The sequence below is a fragment of the Pomacea canaliculata genome, linkage group LG6 (assembly GCF_003073045.1).
Source record: "Pomacea canaliculata isolate SZHN2017 linkage group LG6, ASM307304v1, whole genome shotgun sequence".
Taxonomy (NCBI): Eukaryota; Metazoa; Mollusca; class Gastropoda; order Architaenioglossa; family Ampullariidae; genus Pomacea; species Pomacea canaliculata.
Genome location: NC_037595.1, coordinates 19,434,378 through 19,460,042, shown reverse-complemented (window position 1 = coordinate 19,460,042; position 25,665 = coordinate 19,434,378). Strand labels below are relative to the sequence as shown.

At 39.5% G+C, this 25,665-nt stretch overlaps 2 protein-coding genes and 1 long non-coding RNA gene across 10 annotated transcripts; all 3 read left to right on the top strand.

Moving 5' to 3' along the window:
* Positions 1–720: 720 nt before the first annotated feature.
* On the top strand, positions 721–12,513 carry LOC112566325 (baculoviral IAP repeat-containing protein 3-like). 8 transcript variants are annotated; one of them, XM_025242436.1, is made up of 8 exons: positions 721–866; positions 4,017–4,150; positions 4,518–6,088; positions 7,233–7,486; positions 8,524–8,687; positions 9,404–9,755; positions 10,096–10,203; positions 10,603–12,513. In XM_025242436.1, exons 3-8 carry the CDS (start codon positions 5,202–5,204, stop codon positions 10,827–10,829), a joined length of 1,992 nt encoding a protein of 663 aa, XP_025098221.1. In that variant the 5' UTR covers positions 721–866; positions 4,017–4,150; positions 4,518–5,201; the 3' UTR covers positions 10,830–12,513. The 8 variants fall into 8 exon arrangements, with proteins under 8 accessions (XP_025098221.1, XP_025098226.1, XP_025098223.1 ...); XM_025242438.1 differs by lacking the exon at positions 721–866 and adding an exon at positions 885–1,970; XM_025242437.1 differs by lacking the exon at positions 721–866 and adding an exon at positions 2,008–2,443.
* Positions 12,514–13,850: 1,337 nt separating this feature from the next.
* On the top strand, positions 13,851–19,744 carry LOC112566264. Its single transcript, XR_003099544.1, has 3 exons — positions 13,851–13,925; positions 16,731–18,278; positions 18,859–19,744. It is a non-coding gene; the product is annotated as an uncharacterized LOC112566264 (long non-coding RNA).
* Positions 19,745–21,023: 1,279 nt separating this feature from the next.
* Positions 21,024–23,326, top strand: LOC112566922 (baculoviral IAP repeat-containing protein 7-A-like). The gene is made up of 3 exons (XM_025243351.1): positions 21,024–21,348; positions 21,662–21,781; positions 22,380–23,326. Exons 1-3 carry the CDS (start codon positions 21,024–21,026, stop codon positions 22,604–22,606), a joined length of 672 nt encoding a protein of 223 aa, XP_025099136.1. The 3' UTR covers positions 22,607–23,326.
* The last annotated feature ends 2,339 nt before the right edge of the window (positions 23,327–25,665 follow it).

Genomic DNA, 25,665 nt, shown 5'->3' with positions numbered 1-25,665 from the left:
ATACACAGTTTGCAGGTATGCCACACAACATGCTAGCTGGTGTCATGTAACAGAGAAGGCAAAAGTGATACAGCAAAGTTGGTAATGGTTTGTGCTTTAGAAACATCACAACTTGCTTTTAACGGTGTGTAGTCAACATCAAAAAGCCCATTGCACAATGCTTTTAGTTATATTTTGCTATCATAACTTAAATGTTTATTTTAATGCAATCACATACATGGCTTTCATTTTACTATTATATACCTGCTCGCCTCCTGGACGTGTGGGCCATACATTATTACTGAGTCTTCTCTCTCAATCCATCTCTCATAAATAAATATCATTAACATTTTCACAATTCCCTCCATGTCATAGCATGCACCACATTAAGCTGTAATAACATACTGATCACGACACACTAAATTGCATAAATTTTACGAACTGCATGCCTGTCCAATTTCGGATTAAATATGTGGGATGTGAGTTGATTTAACCTTTAAATTTCAGATACCCTGCTACTGCATTTAAGTGTTAAATGATTTCTTTGAACGACTAATTTATAAACGTTTTACTAATTTTCTAGTTCTCTTGAATCGAACAGCTTCCTTTAATTTCAAACCATAATTAAGTATGCTGGAGTCGTACCATACACGTGCGCAATTTTTTTTTTTAAATTTTTTTGTATGTTGCATTGTCATATTTATTGCTACACCTCGTACAAAGAGGTGTTGCTGTTTGTAGATGTCTAAGAAGCTGAAACACAAAAAAAATTTAAACAAAAGAAGTTTCGAAAAGAAAACGACCGTTTGGGAATTTCCGAATGAGTCTATACGTATGTGTTCCTTGGTTTAACCACCCTATCTGGGTTGTCGACTTGTCCTCCGAAGGTGAGCTCTCGCCATATTGCTTATTTCTTTAGTTGAAAATACCTTTCTTTTGTTACCTTGATCGCAGTTTTGCACCCGACATAGTCAATGTCAGATGACAAGCAGACGACATTATCGTTGCCCGAGTCTGCTGTAAGCATATAAAAGGAGCCTCATGATTATCCCCGTCAGAGAGCTCAGACAACAAACAGCCGATCGAAAAATAAAATGAAAGTGGGTGGCTAACGATTTTTTTAGAACAACTAAATTTTAAAAAGACTGATCGTCGTTGGTAGTCCAGCTTTCCGAGAAATAGTTTGACCATGCTGTTTATGTTTACGACTGTTTATTTTGCGGAGTTAAAATCATGTCAATGCAAGATATGTGTGAGGATAGCGAAGTCATTATGGAAGTTCTTGCACGTTTTGCGTCAGCTGGCAAAATGGCGTTTTATGCTATTTTTGTGATAATATATTTCTTGGTCTCGTTAATCAAACGCTCTAAAATGAAAATCTGCAGGTTAGAAATTCACGTGCTCTGTGCAGGCAGGTGAAGTCGATAAACTGCATACATGGAACTACATGCTTTATGTAGTCCCTGGAGCGGATGGACGCTTCGCTTCAGCAAAAGATCGACATACTGTTTATTGTATTTACTTGAATAGTACAACTTTTTAGATTAACAGTTGACGACCATTACTATAATTGCGCACCAGCAAGCGAAGTTCTGCAGAAACTGTGACGTCACTCCCTCCAAAAAAAACAACAACAACAATCTAAAACCTTATATATTATCCAGTTCATTAATGGCACGTACACGACTCGACACCCGTTGCTAAAATAAACCGATGCAAAAAAATAAATAAATGAAATATCCCGATCTTCCGGTTTGCTAAAGGCAGACAGAAATCTACATCCGCCGCTGATTTGAACCGATGCAATAATATAAAAAAAGGCCCTATCACCTGGTTCAGATTATTATCGGCACAATGGATTGTACCCGAACCTAGCTCCAACATAACTGACATAGAATGTACTAGTGTTACTGGGAGGAAGCAGTCGTGTATCGGCTTGACTGGCACCGTGTACTCAACGCGTCGCCGACGGGGAAAATGCGAAGCACATGGTAACCATTCCATAATTTCTGAGTGTGATTGGGGTTAACCCTCTGGTTATCGTATAGTGATCTCTGATGATAAAAGTGTTTACCTGAAACATTATATTTATGAAGTGAATACCCATGCTGCTATACAACTGGGGTAGTTATATGACCACCGACGCATTTACTGAATAATCGATCACAGCTGCACAAAATCAAAGACCCTCATTAATTAATGCCTCCATGAGGTGTCTTCTAAAAAACCTGACAGACCAGATAATAAAGCTTAGTTCGTTGTAAGAAACGAAAACGAAAATGAGAAAATTCATAGAAATGTGTTTCATTTTCATCCACAATGGCGTGGTTATTGGTAGGGGATGGTGTAATTCCAGACTTGCTTACGAAGCTTTTGCACATATGTTGTAAGAGACACATAGGTGATTGCTCAGTGTACTTGGTGATCGTTGTAACCCAAGGTTCCACCATCATAAACATCTGCTGTAAGTTGATCGGAATTATACCGCGTTAATGTCATACGAAAAGCAGGTTTGGAAACGATTTTCATATGAACTTATTGGACAATGAAAACTCGGCAACTTCAGTATAAATGTCTTTTTAAATTGTGATTTCCTTTATTGACTCAAATTCTTACTTTCCTTTATTTTTTAGGAAACAAGCGTTGGAAACGTTAGTATATTTGAATGTTTCGTTAGTGTATCTTTCAACAATGGAGTAAGGATATTTTTACAACCAACCACTTTAAGCATCTGTGACAACTTAAAAGCATTAAAAAGGCCAAAAAGGTAAAAGGTAATATACCTTTATATGCAGCTGGTGTGCTACCTACTGTAGAACATAGTCATCCTTTACAGGTGGTAGTATGTCAGCGTCGGCAACTATGTATACCTGTTTAAAAGACGTAAATGTTCAAATCTCAAAGTTATACAAGTCCTTGTTTGTTTACTTTGTACAGTATCGATGCCGTTGCATTCAATTTTAGTTCTTGGGTAGGGGTTATTATTATTTAAAAAAATAAAAAGAAAACTGCGACAAGCAGATAGGTAGGTAAGCAGACGGGGGAAAGAGGCTTATTAGACTAAATTGCTGAACTTGCCGAGACGGTGTTCTCTAGTTTATTTATTCCCTTTACAATAGACTATTGATTCACAAAGAAATACATATGTTATAAATACTATTTGGAAAGGAAAACAATCACTTCCATGCAGTCGTAATTGTTATTTGTATTTATAGTAATTTTGCGTGAAGCAAGACGTGGTGTTACGCAAAGCACGACGCTGGAGGAAAGAAATGACAAACAGAAAGTAGATGCGCTCTGGAAGAGATGGAAATCGCGTGCACGTGTGTGTGTGTGCGTGTGAGATATGCAGTTTTTGTGCTTTTTCGCGCGCGCACCAGACCTGTGATCAGTGAAGCAGCTTAAGTTCATTTTCGTCCGCTTCAGTTAGAACCGGCTGTTGCATTACTTTACTTTATTTTTAAACAAATTCTAATCATTAGTGTATCACAGTGTAGATGACTGTGGAGCTAACTGAATATTAACAATTCAAATAGAGAGTTTGTTAATTTCCTATAGCTGTTTATCATCAAGGTTTTGAGTCAATACGTTCTAGAATGTACTAAATCAAGGAAATCAATACTTGAAGGTCTGCGAGTTTTAAGTGTCTTACCGGTTACATTTGTTGGAGATTTTCCCGGCCAAACACAAGAAAAAGGCGCGTTGTTGAAATCACGTGAGTGTTGATGTCAGTATTTGATGACCTCCAAAACAATATAGGCTTTGCTAGAACACTTCAGTAGTGGATAACGCCCAAACAAGGGCTTATTTATTAAAATTGAAATTCTGCATAATGGGGAAGACCAACACCCAAAACAAAAAATCAGACATCGCATCTGATATAAATAAACTTGCTAGTAACGATGACAGGATAATATATTCCAGTCAGTCTGTGGACCTGTAGACCGCTTTTACTGATTTTTCATGTTCGATACTCGTTGGTATGTGCTTTATATTGTATATTTTCTATATTGTATATTTGCCAACAAATGTTTCAGATACATTTCTTTCTGAAGCCGAGTTGCGAGAGTCTTCATTAAACCTAGCTGAAAGAACTTCTTTTCTGTCCACACCCTTGCTTCTGCTGCCTCGTTGCTTTCTTTAGCTTTGCTAGACCTGACATCCTCACTAGGTAATGATAGTTACACTACTTTTTCTGTTTTGTAATTTAGCAGTTTTGAGATGCTTGTTACTGTCAAAACTGTCGCTGTACTTTCCTCATATTAAGCACTTAGTTTTCAAATGTTGATAGTTATTTGTTCAAACAGAAATAAGCAAAAGTCAGGATGAAGTGATACTGGGAACTGAAAACTGTTCGCTGCCTTGTGTTGCTTTATATTTCCTAAATATTTTTTTATGGAAGTTCCATGGAGGCGGTTAGGGGTGGCGGGGGTAGAGGGGACGAAGACGAAGTCTGGTAATCACGATGAAGAAAATGATAGTGGTGATGAAACGTAATTCATGTATTGTTCATGATGTTGATGATGATTTGTTTCCAGCTATGGTTAAGAAATAAGAAATGACACCTGGACGCCCACCGTTGACTTTCATCTTCATCTTCGTGCTTGAAACAAGCCTGCATCGGGTCCTTTGTGTAATCATGATTCTCTTACTCTCAACTGCCCATCTCCCTCAGCCGGAAGAGAAGATAAGGAGATTCACGTTCAACGAAGAAAATCTGCGACCAGCGGTGTCTTCTATAGACACACTCTACCTCCAACAATTCACTACACCCGACAACAAAGAGGTCAGCGGCTGTATTGAACTTGTTCATATTTTTTAGGCGACGCGCATAGGTGGTGTGGTTTCACTATGGAGATCATCAATGTAAGCAGTCATAGACGTTCTGCAAACAGCAGCCATCGACATGTCCAGAGCACGATGCTCCCAGACGATCGTTTTCCCAAAGCTACTTTCGAGTCCGATAAATCCATCAGTCAGACGACTACTACAGCACAGTATGTATTACCATGTGACAGTGTCTTTGTCCTCGTGGCGAATTCCTCAACCTCCATCAGGCTACACCAGTTCACGCCTCACAGCACTCCCGTTGATTTCGGTAATGAACTGTGTGAGGAAATGAACACTTGTCCAGTTAGAGATAACATCACGAACGTGGACATTTCAAGTAAGGATGTCCATAAATACTACACACAGATCCCAGGGTCTCCTACTGCCCAGAAATGGAGGAACTAAATTTGGAAGACTGCATTCGGACATTAGGGATTCTAGTAGTATTGCTACACCTTCGAAAGAAAAAATTAGAAAAGATAAAATCTTTTCTTCTGTCTCCTAAGAAACCGACTATAGACAATTTTATTAAATCTTATAAGATTGACTGTAATGAAACGGAACAAAGCAGTCGAATAAACCTTGTGAAATATTTTATTTCAAGAATCTCCCGAACGCGTGTGAAACCCGAGAGCTACAGAAATCTTATTCTCTCCCCTTGTAGCAGTAACGATAACACTGACTTGTCGTGCTATGTAAAATGTATCGAGGAAAACGTAGAAAACATAGAGGAGGTTCCAATAAGCAAAGATTTAAGTCGGTTTTGGAGATTAGATTTTCGTCAGTTCTCTCAGCCAAGGCGTGTATATACGGTCTTTCCGGCAACGGTCAACAGTTTGATGACTTCTGAACTTGGCCGTCTGGGCACTCTCGCTTCACTTCCTTCGTCTTGTACTGCGTACCGCATCCCCCTGGCCAAGGCAGGGTTTTACTATGACGTCAACAACACCAGCAGAAACCCCGACAACCAGCACGAACTGGTCTGTTTCTCGTGCAATGTTACCTGCAGCAGGTGGGATACAGGAGAGAGTCCTGCAGAGATCCACCGACGGTTGTCCCCAGATTGCGCACATGTGAAGACTCTTTTTCCAAATTCTTCTGGAACTTTTTCATCTATGTCATCTGGAATAGGAAGCTCCATTTCATCCTCGTACAATTCTGATGTCGCTTCCGAACAAAGTAACAGCTCGCTGTCTCCTGCCTCTTCAACATCCGGGTCTTTTCACGCAAACAGCATCTCTTCACAGTCTACTGTGCTGGCCGCTGGATACGACAGCAGGTATGTCTGCTACTTCGACATCAGAAGCTACAGTCCAACCTCGCTATCCAATGTTTCTTATTCTGGAAATTGTTCGGCTAACTACTATTTAGATATTGCATATTTTGTTTTCGTATATTACGCTCTGATGCATCTAGCATCAAAATCCTCGAGATGGCCATTAGAGGTCACTGCACTCTGTTCCTAATTCGACAATTGAGCTTAAAGTCATGGGCATCACAGTCAACAGAGCTTCAGAAATCAGAAAAAATCCCCCCCACCCCCCCAAAAAAAAAAAAAAAAAAAGTACAAAATATTATAGAGATTATTTGGATTCCAGGAATTTGGATACCGAGGTTGACTGTGTTTTATTTTGTTCATTACTGGTTTTCAAAACTGCTTTATAGTAACACCTACGCACCAGCATCTACACAAGTCTGTTAGAGCCAAAGAGTTATTTGTTTTTTGTTCGAAGACATGAATTTAGTCGAATCGGCAAGACCAAAATATATCGTGTCATGCAATATTGTGAAATCTTGATTAGTGCACTCCTTGAGGACACTGCCCTGATATAGGTAAGTAAATTCCAGGGAAAACGATTAACGTCCAACGCTTTTCACCAGTTTGTTTTTCTGTACTTCATTTGTGTCAACTCTTTCACGAGTGAGAAAAAATTAAACACGATTTGTAAAGCAATGACTTTTTTTTCAAAGATAACCTGATTTAAACATGAAATTAAGCTCATCATTTCCGGCAAGTAAAGTCGGAATAATTTTGTCATTGGTTTGTAACAAAAATGTGTTGTAAAGTTTCAATTATTGTAGAGAAAATCACATGACATGTGGATTGACAAATATTCTAACCTCTGACGTTACTGAATGCTGCAGCCAGTGAGAGAGCTTGAAGTATATGGTAATGAGGCATTACCTAGTCAGAGAGTATACTCTTGTGAAATGAGATTTTGGAAATCGCCTGCTTCCGAAAGCCGTTGACAACATCGACTTTAACAGACGTGTATCATGTGAACAGGTTTTCGACATAGATTCTGTGAACTACTACCTTATTGATGAATGAGACCAAATTATTGAAACTTATTTTTTAATCGTGTTATCCTTTAAACTTTGTCTGCAAAACATTCGGAAACATGAGCATTTTATTGTTAAAGCGACCTGACTACAGACTGTGCTGCCATTGCACCATCTTCACACCTACCAGGCACATCCGTGACACAATCCAGCGTCACTACAATGTCAAACGGTCATGGCGGTTATCTGGATGACCGGCCAACCATGTCTATGGACATCGCCGTCTACCCGCAGTTCTCGACCAGTCAGTCACGGCTAGCCACGTTCCGTAGCTGGCCGCCAACACACTTCTTTGACCCTCGGACGCTGGTCTCACTGGGATTCTTCTACGCAGGTCAGTGTCGGCACGTGGGACCGTAGTCATAAAGCGAGGGTAGATCATTGTTCCGGGGGCAACTGAGAACTATGAATGGCAATCGTCTTGCCTCGGTGATTACTAAATTGCGTCCAAAGCCCGCACATATTGATTTACCCTTGGGCAAAGCACTGCCTGCGTTGGCAAAGATGGAATAATGTAGTATAAAGCGGTTTACACCTTGTCATAGCTACCCATTCAAGAGAGGCCAAGTGTTGAGCCTTGACAACCACGTCTGTTCATGTGCTCCTCCAGAGACAGATACCAGCCAGGGAACTCATGAATGAATGAAACTAAGGAGGCAAGACACTTCCCCTCTTCTTTGCTAATGCAGGGAGTGCTTTGCACAAGGGTATTTGTAATCACCGAGGCAAGACGATTGCCTGTTTATTTATCTCTGTTGCCCCTGTGCAACGACCTACGCTCGCTTCATGACTACGGCCCTTAGTGGTGCTCACACGAACACGTTGGCACTTTGTTCACGTGATGCCAATCCAGGAATAGAGCTGACAGTGAGTTGTCTCGGCTGATGTCACTTCACCACGTCGTCCTGCCACAAAGTGCTATTCACATACTTATATGAATATTCTGTTCATTGTAGAACGATGATAATAAAATATTTTTGCTTACATGTACTGTCATTCTGATGATGTCATCTTTGCTTACTCACTGTGACGACAGCATGACCTCTGTATGACCTAAACTGCCATCTGTATAGAAATCAGAACAAATATAAAGTAAAATTCCATTAAAAAAAAAAGTTAGATGTACTTTTTTTGCCTTTCGTTTTATGATTTCTATTTTTGAATGTTTTCTTTTCCATTCTTATATGCCTATATATATATTTATAAATACAAATGAAAAAAAAATATAACTGGAAAAAAGAAAAACAGTTGAAAGAAAGAAAAAAGGAAAATCGAAAGCGAAAAACACCGGAGTTGTCTGTGTGTGTGTGTGTGCGCGCGCTTGCTTGCTTACTGACATTTATTGAGTAATCGCATACGTTATTCTTGCAGGTTATGCCGACTGCATCCGCTGTTTCTACTGTGGTGTTGGCTTGAAATCTTGGGAGCCTGGTGATGACGTCACAGAAGAGCACATCCGGTGGCGCCCCCATTGTGGATTTACCTTGGCTACCAGGGGCAGACGATTTGTGGAGAATGTCCTTGCACGAATTCAGGTCAGTACTTATTTATCTCTGTACAAGTACGAGTACAACGTGAGGTACTCTCAAGGCGACATTCATCGTTGCCATTATCGGTGTATCATCCATGGTTTTCGTAATCATGATAATCGCAGTCAGTTCATCAGTTTTATGGCTGTCATCATAGTGAATTCGGTGTCAGTGGTGGAAGGAGTTGATTATCGAATTTCATTTAGTTTTTTTTTTTTCTTTTTTTAGACTCCATTCTTTTGAAATTCTTTGCCTGCCGGTAAATGTTTTTAATGTCATTTTTTTCAGTCTTCGTTTCTGGGTGTGGTTGGTATCTGCACAAAGCATCGGCTTCGTGCGTCATTAAAATGAAAAGACTCAGAGATGATTTCTTTTCAGACAGTAGCCAGAAAGAGTTTGAAGTCTGCCTCTTATGGTAGGAGTGACCTGGACACGTAACAGAATTCATGCTTTGATGGACAGATACAGAAGACATTCACATACAGACAGAGAGCGGCAGTTAACATAAAGTCAAAACAATGCCATAACTTACTGATCAGGCATGCTATTTAAGCAAAAAGGTTTAGAGTCAGAATGCTTTATAGAAATTTTCAACATTGGCGATAAAACAGTTTAGAATCTTTCTAAAGAAAGACTTATAATTTTAACGATGTTTCTGTCTAGAGAGAATATGTGACCTTCCGATTCTTTCCTTTTAAAGTGGTAACAATATCTATTTTTAGAGCGCAGAGTCATCAGGGACCGAAGTCGTTGACTCGGGGCCCGGAAGACAAGAACCTTCCCCTCCTGAGAGAAACCGGCTGACATCTCAAGCCAGCAAGAGTTCCCCTTCTTATGTCAGCAATGCCAGCAAGAGCTCTCCAACTCGTGCCAGCAGATCACCAACTCATGCCACTGACAGCACCGTCACATCACCAACACAAACCAACAGTGCCATCGTTTCGTCTTCGAGTTCGTCTGGTGCTGCAGAAAGTGAGGCAGTCAGTCAACCCTCTGTCATTTTTGAAAAAATTCGAGAAATGGGTTTCCCCAAGGACCTCGTGGACCTGGTTTTGGAAGAGATCGAAGCAACAGGTGGGTCATAGGTTCCTTAGACTTAACATCTGCCGATTGAGCTATTCTACACGAAAATAAACATAGAAGAGGCATTGACAAATACAATGTAGATATCATATAGTCTCAGATTCTGGGATCAAGATGAACACTTAGCAGCATCTTAATTAAAAACCTGCACGAGTCTCTGCTTAGATAAACGAAACGTTATGTGCGCGGGTTATGTGCCCTGACAAACATAACACATATTTGTAAATATGTTAAGTTCCTTCAGAACACACACTAGCTCTGACACAAACACATTGCAAATTAGAAATCTTCTTGCAAATCAGTAGATAACTTACTATCATGTGTGTTGTAGGTCTTCCAGACGTGAACATGAGTGTCCTGGTGGACAGGATTGTTGAAATGCAGCAGACAAGTGAGTCCGACTCACGCGCTGGGCGTCCTGACATACAGACCGACGGAGGTGGGTGTGAGAGGAGAGGCAGGTCTTTCTACCTCTGTCATTCCCTCTCTCTAGCATAGGCGGCGGTATAGCACTTGTTTGTTCATGTTGTGCAGCCTGCTTTCCTCAGTTGACTAAGATGAATGTAGTGTACAGTGTTGAATGGCTAGCTTGTCCCGAAACAACTGATAGACTCGTAGGGAGAAATGAACACCACAGTTTTATTTTAGCTGAGGCAATTGCTGAATTAACTAAAACATAAACAAGAAGTAGAGTGGGAATGAAGGAGGAAGAGGGCATTATTATGAAATAAGTCACACTTACCAGCAATGGTAACATGCCTGTGATAACATTGTGATCATCTTCCCAAGCTTCTCAGAATCGTAATATGCATGTCCTAACACTATGTATGTTTTCCAGAAGATGCGTACATCAGTGAAGAAGTGAAAAGGATTCGTCGGCTGCGGGAGGAGAACGCCCGTCTGAAGGCCAGACGTCTGTGTCGCACGTGCAAAACCTCCATGGTCGGCATGATCTTCCTGCCGTGTGGTCACGTGGTCAGCTGTACCGAGTGCGGAGCCAAGACTCGCCACTGTACCCTCTGTAACGAACTTATTCGCGCCACAGCTAATGTGTTTCTTTGTTAAGCAATCACAGTGAACATGTTTTGTCCCTATATATATTTCATGATGTTTGGTATGTACAAAATATAGTATTAGTTTCATGATATTGGTTATAATAGTGTAAACGGTGACAAATCGCTCTAGTTTTATTAGAGGAGGGTCATTCGCCATTATCACACTTTTCCTTTGTAGTTGTAAATCAAGATGATTTTAAAGAGTATGTAAAGACTATTCAAACGATTTAAAATAATAAACAGAAACACTGTGCATTTGAAGACTCTTGCACATCAAAGATATGTTCAAGGGCGAATGTCAAGATGTGTAACCTTAACGGAACGAGCTAGCAGACTGTGAAAATAATCATGTGAATTGGTGTGTATATATATATACCACGCTACACAGAAACAGCGCTTTCTTTTCACTGCAGAAATGTCGTGGAATAGGAGCAGCTTGCTGTCTGAGTTCTGTTAAGCGATGCTACTATTAGTCTTCTCTCAACGCCTAGTCAATGAAACAATTAATCCATGTGTTATAGACAAGTTTCAGTCTTCACTCCCTTTCTTCGCTAGTCTTACATCTGAAGCACCAGTCTGTAGCACAAACGGTTGGTGGTCGTCAAGAAGACAGGAAAGGACTGTAGGCGAGCTTTTAGTTGTTGGTAAGCTTCTTCACATGTAGAGCCCACTGATTTATCTTTGCTTTGGCTATCTTTGTCAAGTCTGTGAGCAGTAAGTAATCAGAGTCTGCCATGTAACGACGAAAGAAACCCAAAGGTACAAGAGATGCTCTTACTTTGCACTTAGTTGTTGGAGCGAACGCATCCTGCATCTTTTCTATATTCGATTCTGCTGGTCACATTTGACTCCTACCAACCTTATGACCAGGTATTTCAATTTCTTCATATCCTTGCCAGAACTGGGGGACAGTTTTGGACTTCACCCCTTGGCCCAATGAGGTTTGGAAAGCCATTTATCGCGTGCGAGATGCCTAAACAGAGAGTTCATATCAGGTAATAGCTCGGCATCAAAACACGTTGAACTCTCTTACCTTTCCAAGTTTATAGACTATCATCACCTTTGAGTCATGTGTACCATCAAAGCGAAAGCGGTGATCATAAGACATGCACATTGACTCGCAAACGAATGCAAACCACTCTTCCTCACACCTTTTCTTTTTTCTGTTCCCGTTTAAAAAGCTTATCTCTCTTTCTCTCTCACTCACACACACAGAGAAGTATTTTAAGTGTACTCTTAATGAAGCAAGATTGGTATTGCCTTAATTTTCGCTGTAAAAATATCCCTTATAACGAATAAATAATAGTAACTATTGTCATATTGTCAATGAGTGTGCATATGCTAAAGAAAGAGGGAGAGAGGATACAAAAGAGAGTGATAGGAAAATGATAAACGCCAGTAGTAACTTCACAGTACTAAAATGATTTCGATAAACAATAGTGATTGAATATGTGTTTGTGATTGTACATTTAGCAAAATACTGAGATTAATCCGTATCTACAATAGTATTTTAAATTTAAATGCATTTATTTCCTATCCTCCATTTAATATAGTTTGTAAGTGCTTTACTCAATCCTCTTCACCTTATTTCCTCACTACAAACTGTATTTCCTCACAGAATTCCTTTGATTTATTGAGTGAATATTTTGAGGACTTTAACATGATTAAAGTGATTGTTCTTTTACAGCTAGCAGAGTTTTATAAGCTTTTCTTTCTCTATTGTAAATTATTCTATCTTCATGTTTTTTCTTCTTTCTAAGCTTTCTCAGACACGCTCTTATTAGTCTTTTCTTTACATTCTTTATCAAACCATGTATCACAAGGATGGCACGTGCACTCTTGTGGCTAATTATATTCTTTGTCATACACTCAACAGCGTTCATCATGACCTCATTTAACAGGCTGTTTCAGTATCACTTGACACTATAATATTATTAGAAGCCTCATTTTGAGTATAAAAGATTCAGATAAAACATTGCTAGCAAAGGTGTCGGAAAAAGATCTTGGAAACATACTTCGTTTTGGCAGAGCACAGTTTGCATGCAAGTACGATGTCGACTGTCCCATTCCTGCAGTTCATCTATGGAAATGACAATACAAGACTAGTGAAACTTCTAAACAGCAGCAAATGGATTAACGATAAACACGAATTGTTAAATTTACTAAATCACTTGTCATCGTCTTTCGGAAAAGAAAACAATGGAGAGCTTTTAGTTCGAGTGGCGCGATCACGTGCCGGACAGCGTGAGTTTACCTTCGTGCTTAGTGAAGGGTCTTGTCAACCCTTTCTGATTCTATGTACACTGGGGCCTTTACCAGCTTTAAAGAGGGAGGGGAACATCAGCCGGAGGGGATTTCTGATAAAATAAAATCAGTCTTTTCCCGGATGTAATGTGTTGTTTGGGAGATAACTGTAATGTAATGACTCGACCAGGAGATAAATCATTTTCTTCATAACGTCTCTTCATAAATACATCATGATATAAACACCAAACACTTGTGAACAAGGTGGAGATGGAAAAAATGAATGTAAAATCGCCAGTTAACTACTTATCAACCTAAAACTTAATTAACGACATAAGATCCAACACACCCATACATCTTGAGCTTAGTAATCAAACAGAACACTTCAATACCAATGGAGATCACTGTACACAAAGACTGTCGACTGTAAAAAATGATCGCCCTTTTCTCAATAACTATAGTGACAATCTTAACTAAGCATTAATTTCAAAAATCATAAAACAATTTCCCGATTAATGTGCATGTGCGCGTGTGGGTGCGCGCGAGCGCCCGCGAAGAGAATTTTTTTACATCTCCCTTAATAAATGAGAATTTTCTAAAGGGTAAAGATAAATGAAGACTGCTGTGCTGACCACTCTAATTATATACCATTTTACTGGCAAGGGTTGTCTAAGACATGTTCAAACTATGCAACTGCACAGGGCCGCAAGACAATTGAATATAAAACAGAAAGAAAATAACGGCACAACTGACGGCAATGTGACCGGAAAACCCTTAAGTTATTTTAACTGAATCGGGACTCTCCGCAAAGCCGAATACTTATATGATAGTTTGACCACTCAAGTCGCTTTTGCCGGAGCAGGTGAGTTGTTTACTTTATAGCAAACATTGCTGACATATTTTCACAAATATTTTGTTCCTCTTAATGACGATATTGTTTGTGGTAAAGGTAGGACTTAATCGTGATATATTTCAAACAAATGCAGATTGATGGTTGTAAGAGGTCGATCTTCTCCTAACCTACGGAATAGGTGGCTATGCTGACGAACCTCTCAAATGAAGGCAATATATATCCACAGTATGTTGTCATGCAGCCAGTAGAAGCTAGAGCTGACCTCAGTTAACTAAACAGTGTGACTGCTAATGCAATGGCCGCTTGATAGTAAAGCTTCCTGGTGGGACTAGGCCCTCGACTCATTTTGTACTACAGTTATTAGGCATTCAGCGACATTTAGCAGAATAGAGCCTTAAACCAAAAACTGAAAGCCTTATTTCTTACTTAACCTTTAAGAATGTCAAAAATGTGAAGCTTACTAATCCTAGTTATATATATATACACTTGACATCAGCACGAGTGTTAGAATTTAAACATTCGTAAGCAGGTACTCCTAGTGTCATCTACATTCTCTAAGTGTTAGTCGTCATGCCGGGTTCTTTCGCGAGAGAAGGTGGTTTGCACATCGTTTTGTCAGGTAAGAGAATAAGATGAAAGTTTCTGAAGAAATACTGACATTACAGGATGTTTTCAAAAATCCTATTCACCTGTTGAATTCGACTATCTTCTATAGCAGGGTGGGCAATTAATTTCCCCAAGGGTCCGCATGAGAAATTGGGATGGTTTTAGAGGGCCGGACTAATATAGTTAACTCAGTTTTACCCAATACTGTATATATATATATACTGGCGGGCGGGCCAGCGGGCGGGCCGGTCAGAGACAGGAGGCGGGCCGGGGCCGGCTTTGCCCAGGTCTGTTCTATAGTCTTCCGCAAGTAGATTAATTATAATACCAATGAGTGAAGTAATAAATAATAATATTATTTAGTTTTCAAAACTTAATCTATGAATGTTTACTGACAAAAACAACTTAGTATTTATGGAAGCTTTGAGGCAGATTCTTTTACATATTCTCAACATGTTTTATCACTTTAACCTTCAAAAATGCGTTGGTATTAGACGATTTAATGATATGTTGATTGACATTGCACTTCTATTATCACTTTTTTCTTTACGATATTAGGTGAGAAAAATAAACTTTACATAAGATTTAAAGTGAAAGTGGTTTATTTAAGCAAATAAAAGGTACAGTGATTCATGGACGTAAGTATAATAATAAAAAATAACTATTTGTCACAGACTCAGTAAAGAAGCTTTATGCTAACTTGGCCCTAATCCAGCTGTTACATAACACTCTTTATACATTCTAGTCATCAGAGTGTCACATCAGACTTCTGATACACAGGTTCTACTAAAACTCGTTCACTGACAGACAGAAGGCTGGAAAGACTGATAGACATTAGTTCAAAAGTTTGAGATGTTAGTGAATTCACGTATTATCAAGGTATCCTGTCAAAACATATAAGGTCAGTAACAACAAGACTGCCCCGGATGTTAGCTCCATGAATTACATTGCCTCGCTGGTGAGTTTTTCTAATGCGTTTTACGGTTTATATTTGAAAGACAAAGACAATGGTTGATTTGAAAGTAGAGGTTGAGATATCAGATAACAAAAAAGCTGATTTGTTGGAACATGTCTACACAAGCCCGCAAACGTTGGTGCATGTTTATCACAAAAACAAAAGGATTTTCCGTAAAAGGGAAAGCCCGGACACTGCAAACTAATGTCGAGTAGATTAAGGACATCTTACTTTCTTACTGTTTCTCTCTTTATCTGTCTGTCTTTCTGTGTATCTCTCTTCAAGAAAATACGATAAATATTCTCAAATGATACAAGCTTATGGACCAATTTCATAAGGGGGCGCAGCATAATGATACAAAATATATCCTGAATATAATTAGCATGCCATGACTAGACTTTCACTCATGCATGTGTACATACGAGATAAATGTAGGTGTGCATCAAACCATTAATCACCATGTATAATCGGGTATATTATACACAGGTACAAACACTAATGGCCATTAAAATATTAGTTTACATTCATTATGTAATCAATTCTTCTCGAAGAAAGGAATTGATTGCAAAATGTATAGAGACTAATAAAAAATAAATAAATCAGAAATATGACCTTTGATGAACGACATTTTGATCAAATGCAAAATTTCAAAAGTAAGAGGGGAAATTTTTATTTTCAGCACTATCTTGCTACCCTAATACCGATGTGCAGCTTCTAGGGTTTTATCGAGGGTTAAATTAGTTAACTAAGTGAGAATGCTCTGCAGCTCAGCTGTGAGACAAGATCTTGCTAGCAACCTTAGTCATTTTTTTTCACCACTAGTAATATTTTGCACATTTCTTACGAGGCAGTTTTTATAATCTAGCAGTATCTGCACGTCAATAACGAAAGGTTTATGAGAAATGTGTGTCTTAAACTTTACAAATTAGTTTTCTGTGATTTTATATTTCTACATATCATCAACCTAGCGTGTCAACCTGGCATTCTACATGCCAAGTAATACATAAGCTGACAATAATTTTCGAAAGAAAAATAGCATTTGATTATGAAACTTTCTTTAGTACTGTGGTGTGGGAGATGGCAAGGGAAGTAAGGACCATGACATATGAGTGATAGATAAAAGTAGCAAGGGTAGCGTTGCGTTGTGGTCTCGATAGCTGGCATGATTAAGATGAGGATGATAAATATGCTGATGTTGATGACAATCACTTTACAAACTAATACAATGAACGATTGATTGCGTATTTTTCCAGATATGGTTAATAGAAATGACACCTTCAAGAAGGCTTTTCCCCTGTGTCCTCGTTTTCCCGCTTTTGACATGTTTGAGTCACGTGTCCTGGCAGATATGAGTCAGTCACTCCGAGCTGTAAGTCCTTCTCGCCAGGAAGGACCCTGCACCGAAAATATGTTACCACTATCACCATCCTTACCGACAGCGAAGTTTGCGAACTCACTCCAACTGCATGAAAACACACTCGACTTCAAGAGGACTAACGACAACACTGGGCACGTGCATTTCTCGCCAACCTACATGAAAAGATTGTTTGATCCCCTTCCCATGGCAACACAGCTGGTAAACGTGAGCAGCCAAAGGCCTTCTGGAACCATTGACCAGCGATATTTCCACAAACTCAACCCACCCCGATGGCCCCTCCCCCAACGCCACCGTCCTGCTCGACACACTTGATTTGCAGAGGGCGCCAGCGACCACACATAATGTCGACAGCGTTTTTCATATTCAAACAAACTTTTCCATCATTACACACCCCACTGCACCCTCTCTGACTTCGAGAGTGAAAGGTACGAGGTAGTGAACACGTGTCCAGTCAGAGATGGCGGGAACGTGGACCTTTCTAGTACCCATGCACTTGCACACTGTAACCAGATTGGAGTTCTCCATTCCCAAGACAGAGGAATGTTAACTTTTAAAGACTGCATACCAACTGTAGTTCTTATAATTTTGCTACATCTTCGAAAGGAAAAGTCGATGAAATATTGGCTGAAGTATAACTTTTCATCTCCAGCTAGAAGATCAACTTTAGACGAATGTTTCAAGTGTCTTCAGTCTGATTTAATGGAAAGTAAACAGAGAAATCAGTTTCTTGGGAATAACTATGTAAAATCTTTTGTTTCAAGGTTTTTTCAGAAAAGTCTCAAATTTATTGACTATGAAAATGCAGTTCCGTTATCTCTTTTTAATAAATATAAGAATGTTTCTTGTGTAAAAAGTATTTCCGACCCCATAAACAAGATTCCAGTCAGCAAAGAATTAAGTCGGTTTTGGAGGCTAGATTTTAGCCAATACTCGCAGCCCAACCATGTTTACACTGTCTTTCCGGCAACGGTCAACAGTTCTCTGACTTCTGAACTGGGCCGCCTTGCTTCTCTTGCTTCACTTCCTTCGTCTTGTACTGCGTTCCGCATCCCTCTGGCTAAGGCAGGATTCTACTATGACGTCAACAACACCAGCAGAAACCCCGACAACCTGCACGAACTGGTCTGTTTCTCATGCCGTGTTACCTGCAGCAGGTGGGACACAGGTGAGAGTCCTGCAGAGATCCACCGACGGTTGTCCCAGAGTGCCCACATGTGAAGACTCTTTTTCCAGATTCTTCTGGAACATTCTCATCTATGTCATCTGGAATAGGAAGCTCCATTTCATCCTCGTATACTTCTGATGTCGCTTCTGCACGAAGTAGCAGCTTGCTGTCGTCAGTCTCTTCAACATCCGGGTCCTTTCAGGAAACAAGCCTCCCTTTGTCGCTACCTACTGGGCGGACCTCTGACAACCACAGCAGGTAGACTGTCATGTCTGACATTATTTTATCCTTTATTTATTTATTTCATTACTGAGCGCGATGGCTTTTGCTCAATGCTAGCTATTGCCCATGAGCTGCCATAGTCAGATGGCTAACCAGTTCCAATTTGAAAGAGAAGGTTTCAGGTTTCAGATTCCCTTGAGCCTGTGATTAAAAATTACCATCTACATCACATACGGGTACCTAATTTTTTAGAGAATATGAATATGGTGGCGCAAACCGTCACCTATACACAAAGAACCACTTACAGTTCTGACTCTACTATCACTTGAATATGGAAATGTTTCCCCTTACTTTACTGAATACGATTGACACCGGAAATTAACTTAGTTACCGAGAACTTTCGAAAGTATTCAACAAAAGTATTGTGATGATTGCTGACAACTGTGGTAGCATAGTTTAAAGTACACACAGGAAGAAGCAGCACTTTTTATAGTTTCCTGTGCAAGTGTTCCCGTTAAGGCTACTGTTTCGAAAGCAAGAGTAAAAAGAAAAAAAACCAGCTAACGTCTACTAAGAAAGTCTTTAAGGCTTCAAAAACTTGAACTTCTTGTTTCAGTTTTAGCGACCTGGCTACAGACTGTGCGGCCATTGCCCCAACTTCGCGCCCACAAGTCACCATCGGGACCTATCCCAGCAACGTGACAGCAGGAGGTCGAAGGTTAGAAGGACAGCGACACGTAGGCGATTATCTGGATTACAGGCCAGTCTTGTCCATGGACATCGCCGTCTACCCGCAATTCTCTACTTGCCAGTCTCGGCTAACCACCTACCGGAACTGGCCGCTAACGCACTTCTTTGACCCACAGACGCTGGTCACGCTGGGATTCTTCTATGCAGGTCAGTGACATCACCTGGTGATGAACACACGCTCATCCAGGCACCTGAGCTTTTCCATCACGCGGGAAAGAAGATGGTAGTGATGGATTTCTCCTGACGTCTCTTCAACACGCGCCTGCATCAGACCTATGTTCACATCAGCTTTAAATTTACTCCAGGGTGATAAAATGGGTCAACGGCCTTTGACAGAAAAATAACATACATTGTTGTCACAAAGCCAGCTAGTGTTTTAAATATTGTACTTCAGTCTGATGGTATAATCCAGCGAATGTGGTGAACTCCCGGGGCAGTTGTGATAATGCAAACTCAGCTGCTGTTTGAATAGAAATCTCTCCAGCCCCCACTTTCACCACACTTACAAAATTAACTTCCTTAAAATTTGACCTAGTTATGGGTAACATATTGACTTTAAAACGCACAATATGCCTTTCGCTCTGCATTTGTGTTGGACGGATGAGGGTGAGGTAACGAGTTGGGATTGTTAATTCAAAACCTTCACTTAAATAGAACAGAAAAAACCACAAAACTGAAAGAGAGGGAAAAAAGTAAAGAAAAAGAACAAAACTGGAAAAAAAGAGAAAACAAAAAATTATGAAAAAAAAGAAAACACTAATAGAAAAAAAAAATGAAAAGGAAAAAAGAACAAGAGAAAAAATACAACAAAAAATTTAAAAAAACAAAATGAAAAGATAAAAACAAAAACAAAAAAAGAAAAGAAACAAAACAAAGAAAAAACAAAAAAAAAAGAGAGAAAAACTAAAAGAAAAACAAAAGCAAACACTGACGGACGAACATAAATGTGTTTGTTCTTGCAGGTTATGCCAGACTGCATACGATGCTTCTACTGTGGTGTTGGCTTGAAATCTTGGGAAGCCTGGTGATGACGTCACATCCGAGCACATCCGGTGGCGCCCCCATTGCGGATTCACCTTGGCTACCAGGGGCAGACGATTTGTGGAGAATGTCCTTGCACGAATTCAGGTCGGTACCATGGAAGGCAAAATGAGGTGTCGACAACAAAATAAAAGCCAGTGTCGTTATCGTCAGTGTTTTCGTGGCGGACATTATGATCATCACCACGAGAGAAAGAGCGATCAGATCGTCAGTCTGTGTGACACGTCTGTGCAGCTGCATCATTAGAGCAAAACTTTTATGCTGGATGTCGCCCTCATAATATTTTTAGTCAGTTTGTGAAGACTTGGATTCATTAGTGTGAAATTTCAATAAATCTCTATCTCAGCAATTAAATTTATAAAAAGAAACCGAACTTCGTAAAAAAAAACCCAGTCGTTTTAAGTGCAATAAAAGAATATAAAACAATAAGAACGATAAAGTTACAGCAAGAATAGTAATGTATCATTAACTTCTTCTAGTGAGAGCACTAATTCACCGTTTAAATTCTGTTATTTCTAAATTTTTTCCTGCTGGCAAACCACTTTTAATCTTCATGTCATTCTGCACGCTAGAGCAAGGGCGTTGTCATATTTACAGGAAATGCACTGTTTTTACACCAACTTTGTTCGCTATCCATTCGAAAAGATTGAGGTGATTCATATATATAATATGGCCAAAAATAGGCTTGTCTGTTATATTAGGGCTGATCTAGACCGGTCTGACTAGTCAAGAACGAGATTTAAGAAAAAATTACAGAGAAACATGCAATTTTAGAAACACTCACACAATGTGGTGGTGGCAGACAAACTTTTGCCCTTTTGAAAAATTCAAAACGGGGCTATTCGCAAACGGGTTAAAATATTTTATAGGATGTTTCCAGTTAAACTTCAAAATCGTCTGGAATCTGTCAACAGAAAACATTTTAAGAATACGTTCTGGTTGCGATTCCAATATAAAGTTCTTTAAACTCTGAGGTGTTAATGATACCAAATGAATTTGCAGGTCGCAGAGATACCAGGAAATGAGGTTGTTGACTCAGCCCATGAGAGACAAGAGCCTCCTCTTCATCTAGGAAACCAGTTGACACCACCGACCAATAGGAGTTCGTCAGCTCGTGCCAGCAGGACATCACCGACACTTCTGGACAATTCTAACAGGACATCACCATCGTATGCAAACAACACCATTGTTTCATCTTCACATTCTACAGGAAGTGCTGCAAGCAGTCTACTCCCAAACATTTTGGACAAGATGCGAGACATGGGCTTTCCTAGCGACCTCGTGGAAACAGCTTTGACCGAGGTTGAATTAACAGGTGGGTCAAAGATTATTGGACCGCGAAAGCTCGTTGAAGTGATCCTACCAGTACCTGTTAAAAAATATTAAAAGAAGCAGATTCAAAACTAAATGCAGATGAAAAGTCCCATTGTCTTTTATGATTTATTTAGCCCAGTAAACACTTCAAACTCTCATGCAAATAAATCACGTGCTATCAGGAATATTTTACTCAACAATGTTTTCTGGACAATAATAGAGCTTTGCACCAGGCTGCCATCATGACACGAGACTGTGAGTGTGTGTTTTAGGTATTGCACCTGTGAACATAACACTCTCCGTGTGTGTTGTAGATATCTCAGAGATGGACGCGAACACTCTAGTTGAAAAAATTGTTGAACTGCAGCAGAGAAGTGAGTCCGACTCAGTTCATGGGGAGCATGATTGTCGCACAGACATGCAGACCGATGGAGGTAAGGAAGAATATAGTGGAAGGAGGAACAACTTTATACATCCACTCCGTCTCTTTACTTTCCTTCTCTTTCTTCCTCATTAAGCTAATCTAGGTCTGAGTGTATGCACACACACAGAATAAAAGAGTGAAGAAAACCAATGAAACTAGGAATGATCGAGTAAAGAAAATAATCGAGAAAAAGACAAAATAAATGGTATGCGAAAAGAAAGAATGAATTAGATAAAAAGAGATCAAGTGAAAAAGGAAAAAACGATAAAAATAATGAATAGAACATAAAAGAAAAAAATGAATAAAATAAATTAATGACACGAAAGAAAGATCGAGAAAGAAGGAATGTATGAACCAAAGAAAGGAAGAGAAAGATTAAATGTATGAAATAAATTAAGAAAAATGGAAATAAAAGAACGTTTTATGTGCAAACAGTTAAAAGACATAAGAAGACTTGGGACTGAGCGACTTTCGTAGTCGGGACTGAAACATGGCGATAACGACGATGATGACGACGATGACAAAGCAATGAAACAGAGTGGGCGGACAAAGCGAAGGTGGAAGACATAATTTTGGATGTATAAATCAAGCCTTCTGTCCTTCTCTAGACACTTCGTTTCTCAGTGAAGAAATAAACCAAATTCGTCGGCTGCGGGAGGAGAACGCCCGCCTGAAGGCCAGACGTCTGTGTCGCACGTGCAAAACCTCCATGGTGGGCATGATCTTCCTGCCGTGTGGTCACGTGGTCAGCTGTAGCGAGTGCGGAGCCAAGACTCGCCACTGTACCCTCTGTAACGAACTTATTCGCGCAACAGCTAATGTGTTCCTCAGCTAAGCTAATAATCGCAGATATTAATTTCAAGGTAAACATGTGAACTATGCAAAAATACATTTTAAATTCCTCTGTCCTCCTCTGGACATCTCTCTCTCTCTCTTTTAGACGCTGTGGTTGTTGTAACATAAAATGTCTTTAAGATCTACTAATATTTGCAATGGCGTCTGATATACATTTTCTCCATGTTTTCAATTTATCACTACTAAATATATATTTGATAAGATTTATTTGAAACCCTGATGACCTTGTATTGAATATATTCATAGTATGTGCAATCCTCCCTCAAAGGCTGAAAGCTTCTAATCTGTGATAAGCTAAATAGAAGTCGCTGCCCCTGCTGATGTTTTCTTGTGCGCCTTCGATGTAGATACGCGTAAATTTCAGAAGGTGCTTTGAAATAAATTGGAATATCTACCTTATAACAAATATCTGCATTTATTAATATTTTTCAGATGTTATTTTGTATCAAGTATTTTAATGCATGCCCCTTGTTTACCTTGTTTCAATTTCTGTCTTGTATAAGAATAATTAGTCCTTAAAGCAAGGCTCTTTGTTTATTTATGTACATATATAATATACTTGCATATAAAATAATACTTGTACGATATAGTAAGTCATCAACTCGTGTACTTTTCAATGTTTATAATGATTAGTTCATTAATATAATAACACTACAGTTATAGGAATTGCAAAAAGGAATAAAGCTATTTTTTTACAATATTTTACAAAGTTTCTTTTTTAAGCTTAAAACCCCACTGACCTTGTCTACACTTTTTCATTAATGAAGTCTTTTTAATTAGTCAATACGTTTTAAGGAAGCGGTGCTGGAAATTACACTCTGGTGACAGGGCTTTCGTGGTTTTAAGGGTTTGATATTTTTGTACCTGCCACCATTTTTGGGGAATTGCTGGAAGCGACATTAACTAGACAGGTCATGTCCAAAAGAATTTGGCTTGATGTTTTGCAGAGATGAATAAAGAGTAACTTCTCTCACCCTCGGCACTCTTGGCACGAGAACAAACGGTTGGTACCTCAGAGCTGCTTACAAATTCACTCACACCACCACTACCCTACCTTTCCTAAAAAGCCCAGGCTGTGGCAATAAATTTCATAACTAAACAGTGGCAGGGATTTTTGAGCAGGCTCCTTAACAGTTTTGTTTGTCCGCGTGTTTCAAGTGTTATTAAGTTCTGTAGAGTGAACTGAGTTCATTTGGTGCATGAAACATTTGTGTTAAAGAAGACTGAATATATTTTATATTTTGCATGTTATAAAAGTTTTAAATGCACTACTGCAAAGAGTTTATTATTTATTTCTGATCATGTGTTTTCACTCGTGCGGTGTGGCTGTAGGTGTGTGATGTCTGTATTCAGAACCAATTGTCACCCCAACTCATTTACTCCACGTGACATTCACTTGATAAACTCTACTGGCCGCCATCTTGTACTAGGCTGAGGGGACCTAATGTCACCAACTGATCTATTATATGTGAAACAGAGAGAAATTATTTCAACGTGAATATGCATGTAATATGTCTATTACTACTATCAAGTTGCATTCTAATGAGTTTTATATGACCGTTCGTGCAGACGTTCCCGGTTCTCTTCCTGGTCGGAGTCCCTCCGTTCCCAACCACCCATCATCCCCTCACGATCTCTCATTGGGGGAATCAGGTTCTACAATACTTCCTGATTGATAAGAGTTTGCAAGGATCAGTCTGCACTGTATACACTAGTCCTCCAGCTACAGATGATTCGTGAATGGTGTGGGTGATATTTGTCCACCTCTTGTTCTTAATCTCACCCTTGACTCCTGTGGAAAGGAATGTGACCATCAGATATTATTTTTAATGGCGTGAGTACTCACAACCGCTCACATCCACTCACAAATGCGAAAAACTTTAAACATAAATTCTTTCTTGCCACACACAGCCCTATCAGAATACACCCTTACATCTTCCTCATCCCACATCCGCATTCTTTCACGATTTACATTCTAAGTATACATTCCGTGACAGTACCACACCCTACTTGGCAACGCCCTCCGGTGGTTTGATTTACCTTGAGTCAACGAAGGATGACAACCTCATTATGTCTTCCTCATGCTTCTGTTATTTTGATAAACAATCTTCTCGGTGGTCGATGAGCTACGACACCCTGCAAGGGACTTTTGCCAACACAGGTGTTCATGGTTCGTCACCGACACGATCTTGAACTTTGTCAGAGATTGAGTTACCGCCTCGATATAGCTACACCAATCTCTCCAGCTCATGTCTTCCTGTTCTGACTGAAATCTTCTGTTCATCTTGATAAGTCAAGTGGTCGTTTTCCTCACTTTGTCATGTTGGTGTGTCATCATTACATGTTTTGGTTCCGCCTTGTCTGTGAGCCTGAAAACCATGAGCTCAACACGGTGCCAACAAAAGAAAAGGTGAGTGATTTTTATGATGTGTCAATCGATGACTGTTTATGACATGTCAAAGATAGTTTAAGGAAAGTTAGTTGGAACTAAGACACTTCTTCGAGGATTTCTACGATGTGTTGTCATCCAAGTTGTAAACCATTTCCCCACAGTCAACAAACTTTATAAACACTGCAGGAGTCCACAGCACAGGGATTACTGACAGTACAGTTGCTACAGAAAATCTTTCCACTCGGCTCCTTGGCTTACACACAGGTCTTTATATCTCTCTCGTTTTTCCTTTACCCTTTTCTTTCTTTCTCTGCATTAGATTTTCTACATAGCTTTTAGACAAGCCAAACTAATGTGGAATAAATTTAGCTTTCTTCTTGGCCTTTCTATCTCAAATGTGTCTGTCGTCTCGAAGATAAGCTTCATTCTAATATCAGTTAAGTCTGATGTACTGAAATACTGTCTATCAACAAGAAAAACTTGAATATTGATGTTTGGAAACATATTGTTAATTCTGTAAAGTGCTGATCGGCTACTTACAGCTCAATATAAATAATACACCTAGTTTTAGAATGTATATCTGTCTGAACTGACAGGAGTTAAACTTGTAAAGTTACATCCCACAAGAACAAACTTAGGAAGATAAA